The 4,695-nt window shown below is 48.6% G+C and overlaps 1 protein-coding gene across 1 annotated transcript in view; it reads left to right on the top strand.

Annotated features, from left to right (window-relative positions):
* The window catches only part of E2F2 (E2F transcription factor 2), a 20,448-nt gene that overhangs the window by 7,342 nt on the left and 8,411 nt on the right, over positions 1–4,695 (top strand). The window contains exons 3-4 of the mRNA XM_023519111.1: positions 1,497–1,716; positions 2,850–3,008. Of these exons, the coding sequence (XP_023374879.1) occupies positions 1,497–1,716; positions 2,850–3,008 (379 nt within the window). The remainder of the gene's footprint in view (positions 1–1,496; positions 1,717–2,849; positions 3,009–4,695) is intronic.

Genomic DNA, 4,695 nt, shown 5'->3' with positions numbered 1-4,695 from the left:
AAAAAAAAAAAAAAAAAGATCCAGAGGCTGAGGGCGGTGCCTGTGGCTCAAGGACTAGGGTGCCGGCCCCATATGCCATAGGTGGCAGGTTCAAGCCCAGCCCCAGCCAAAAAGTGCAACAACAACAACAAAAGATCCAGAGGCTGGCCAGGGGGTGCCCTCCTAAAGCTCTGTTTCCAGTCAATATCCTGGTTAGGAGAGTATAAGCAACTGAGTTTGGGAGGAACTCTAGTTTTGGGGGTTGTAGACAAAATGAAGAAGGCTCTGTCCCAACCTGACTGGTCACTCCTGTGAACCTTAGTTGTTGGTCAGGAATGGCAAGGATTCCTCTCCATTTCATTGGTAGAGGCTGCCAGATCATTTTATTGAAGGATCCTAAGGCTCACAATGGCCAGTGGGAAAAAGTACACTGATCCATTAGTAATGTCTGCCATGGGTGTAAAACCTGACAAAGCAGCTTGTGTGCTAAATACTTGCCATCTGTGTGTTAAGGGAATCTGAGACTCTTTAAAACTCAGGTTCCAGTAGTATTTGGCCACTAACTTGCTATATGACTTGGAAGTCACTTGATTGCAAAAGTCTCATTGTGGTTCAAGATGCTGCAGCTGAGATGGGGGCTTGCAACATCAACCTCATTGAGAAAGGGATCTTTTTCATGAACTTACCCTGGTGGACTGATTTCTTCTTAGATAATCAGTGGGTTGAACATGAAAAAGCAAATGTGGGCTAAGCACCCATAGCTCAGTGGTTAAGGGCGCTGGCCACATGCACCTGGGGTGGAGGGTTCGAACCTGGCCAGGGCCTGCTAAACAACAATGACAATTGCAACAAAAAATAGCCAGGTGTTGTGGTGGGCGCCTGTAGTCCCAGCTACTTGGGAGACTGAAGCAAGAGAATCTCTTAAGCTCAAGAGTTGGAGGTTACTGTGAGCTGTGATGCTACAGCACTCTACCGAGGGCAACATACTGAGACTCTGTCTCCAAGAGCAAAAGCAAATGTGTGTCTATAAAAATGTTCTTGTGTCCAAGCTGGTCATTCTCTCCCTGCCCTAATTCCAAATTTCTGACCTATCATTAGCAGGAATAGGGTAATGGGTAAGAAAGAAACCAAACTGTCCAGATTTGAATTCCAGATATGCTACTTTCTAGTGGAGTGAGCTAAGCAAGTTACAACTTTCTGTGCCTCAGTATCCTCATCTGCAAAATGGGGATGATTGTACACTCACCTTATAGGGTGTTAAACTTGTTAGTATATGGAAAACATTTAGAACAGTGACCTGCACATAGTATGCGTTGTTATATTATAGTTGTGTGTGGTGGTGTGGCTCCCCAAAGGTGTGGTGGTGATATTGTGACCCCCTGCCTCACAGTGCTCTGTAAACTGGAAAGCCGATGGTGAAAGCCAGTGAAAGGTGGAACTCAGTAGGTCCAGGTCAGTGGAAGAAGTTCCAAGGACTGTCCCTCTTTGAGTTGTGACTGGGTCCCTTTCTTCCTCAGCCCCCAAGTCCCCTGGGGAGAAGACTCGGTATGACACGTCACTGGGGCTGCTCACCAAGAAATTTATTTACCTCCTGAGTGAGTCCGAGGATGGGGTCCTTGACCTGAACTGGGCCGCTGAGGTGCTGGACGTACAGAAGCGGCGCATCTATGACATCACCAATGTGCTGGAGGGCATCCAACTCATCCGCAAGAAGGCCAAGAACAACATCCAGTGGGTGTGAGTGCCAGGGCAGGCCAGTAGCACCATCCAATGGGTGCTTGTGCCGTGGGCGGAGCCGGGGCAATAGCCAGTGGGTGTGACTGTCGGGGCGGGGCTGAGAGCAACATCCAATAGGCTTAATGCTGGAAGTGGAGCGGGTGGTTTTTTTTTTTTTTTTTTTTTTTTTTTTGAGACAGAGCCTCAAGCTATCCCCCTGGGTAGAGTGCCCTTGCATCACAGCTCACAGCAACCTCCAACTCCTGGGCTCAAGCGAGTCTCCTGCCTCCGCCTCCCAAGTAGCTGGGACCACAGGCGCCCGCCATAACGCCCGGCCATTTTTTGGTTGCAGCCATTGTTGTTTGGCGGGCCAGGCTGGGGATTCGAATCCGCCACCTTAGGTGTATGTGGCTGGCACCTTAACCGCTTGAGCCACAGGAGCCGAGCCGAGCGGGTGGTTTTGAGGAGGGGTGGAAGAGAGACACAGAGTGGAGAAAGTTGTAGGAGAGGTAAAGGATTAAGAGGACCCTGCATTCTTCCTCTTGAGTCAGGGGTCCCAAGATCCCCTCTTAGCATAGGAAGTCTCCTGGGAGCTAAGTAGGAGTAATCCAGATTCTTTCCAGCTCGGAGATACATTACTCCAGCCTCTCTCCACTCCTACTGGGCCTTAAACAGCAGACTTGTTCCCTGGTGTGAACCCTAAGAGAAGCCAGGCAGGGGAGTCAGAGCTCCAGTTCCCTGCCATCTAAAGGGGGCTGGGGCATAGGGATGGACAGAGTTAAGAGTCCCCCAGAAGTGGGGTTCAGGTTTTGTTTTGTTTTGCAGTTTTTGGCCAGGACTGGGTTTGAACCGACCATCTCTGACATGTGGGGCCGGTGCTCTACTCCTTTGAGCCACAGGCGCTGCCCCGGGGTTCAGGTCTTGACTCATTTATGCTCCCTGGCTCTACTCCTCAGGTCCAATCCCTGACAGCTCCCTGGGGGCTAAGCATGACCACTAAATTCCATGACCCAGGGGAAACCCTCACAGACCATTTGAATGGCCTCATCCTGGAGTCTCACCCACGCCATCTGTTCAGCTCTGCACTGCAGCCTTAGGGTTGGGGTCCCTGCATGTGGACTGAGACTGACACTGGGGGATTTCCCTGTTCCCAGAGGCAGGGGAATATTTGAAGACCCCACTCGACCAGGGAAGCAGCAGCAGCTGAAGCAGGAGCTGAAGGAGCTGATGAGCATGGAGCAGGCCTTGGACCAGCTCATTCAGAGCTGCTCTCTGAACTTCAAGCATCTGACCGAAGACAAGGCCAACAAGAGATATCCTCCTTGGTGGGGGCAAGGGGTCAGGGAGTGGGGCCATTACATGTTTATATCCATCCTGGGTGGATGCAGTACTTCCCTGGGGGGACTAACTCCTACTCAGTGGTTAGCACCTCTGTTCCTTCTTTCCTTAATAGATTTTCCTTTCAAATCTATTCTCATTAAAAATGAGCCAAGCACATGTGTTTAAATCTGTAAAATGGAGAAAAAAGAAATAATGAGCTACCAATTTAAGATCGCTCTTGCTCCTTAACTATACACAGGGTGTGTGTTATTTACTTATTTATTTATTTTAGAGACAAAGTCATTTTGTTGCCCTCGGTAGAATGCTGTGGTGTTATAGCTAATAGCAACCTCAAACTCTTGGGCTCAGGTGATCCTCTTGTCTCAGCCTTCAGAATAGCTGGGGCTACAGGAGCCTGTAACAAGTTTTGGCTAGTTTTTCTTTCTTTTTTTTTTTTTTGTTGCAGTTTTTGGCCAGGCCTGGGTTTGAACCTGTCACCTCCGGCATATGGGGCCAGCACCCTACTCCTTTGAGCCACAGGCGCTGTCCTAGTTTTTCTTTTTTTTAATAGGGACTGGTCTCGTGTTGCTCAGGCTGGTCTTGAACTTCTGAGTCTTGGCTTCCCAGAGTGCTAGGATTACAGGTATGAACTACTGTGCCCAGCCAGGTGTGTGTTATTTAACTATAGTTGAACAGCTGTGGTAGGCTGAGGCAGGTGGATTGCCTGAGCTCAGGAGTTTGAGCCCAGCCTGAGCAAGAATGAGACCCCGTTTCTTAAAAATAGCTGGGCATTGTGGCAAGCATCTGTAGTCCCAGCTACTCAGGAGGCTTAGGCAAGAGAATCGCTTGGGCTTAAGAGTCTTAGATTACTGGCGGCGCCTGTGGCTCAGTGAGTAGGGCGCTGGCCCCATATACTGAGGGTGGTGGGTTCGAACCCAGCCCTGGTCAAATTACAACAAAAAATAGCCGGACGTTGTGTTAAGTGCCTATATTTCCAGCTACTTGGGAGACTGAGGCAAGAAAATTGCCTAAGCCCAAGAGCTGGAGATTGCTGTGAGCTGTGATGCCACCGCACTCTACTGAGGGCGACAAAGTGAGACTCTGTCTCAAATAAATAAATAAAATTAAATACAGTTGAACATAACATTTTTTATTCTGCTTTTACCATAGACATTTTTCTATTGTTACCTATCTTTTTTTTTGAGACAGCCTCAAGCTTTCGCCCTGGGGAGAGTGCTATGCCATCATAGCTCATAGCAACCTCCAACTCCTGGGCTCAAGCGATTCTCCTGCCTCCGCCTCCCAAGTAGCTGGGACTACAGGCGCCTGCTGCACTGCCTGGCTATTTTTTGGTTGCAGCCGTCATTGTTGTTTGGCAGGCTCAGGCTGGATTCAAACCCACCAGCTCAGGTATATGTGGCTGGCGCCTTAGCTACTTGAACCACTGGCACTGAGCCTTGTTACCTATTTTTTATAAACAACCCTTTTGGATGACCTACATGTAATTGCTGATATTTGACCACATTTTACCTGCAGACAAGTGATTTCATTATGATTCAACTCACATTTAATGGTTTGAGACTGTCCTACTCAGACTGCACTCAGGTTTGTTGATGAGGCCTCAGATGGATATTTAGATCAAGATAACACTTTTATAAGCAACATAGGACTATATATATA

Source organism: Otolemur garnettii, unplaced genomic scaffold (assembly GCF_000181295.1).
Source record: "Otolemur garnettii isolate 467f Iridium unplaced genomic scaffold, OtoGar3 scaffold00156, whole genome shotgun sequence".
In the NCBI taxonomy this organism is placed as follows: Eukaryota; Metazoa; Chordata; class Mammalia; order Primates; family Galagidae; genus Otolemur; species Otolemur garnettii.
This window is presented reverse-complemented; position numbering and strand designations above follow the sequence as displayed.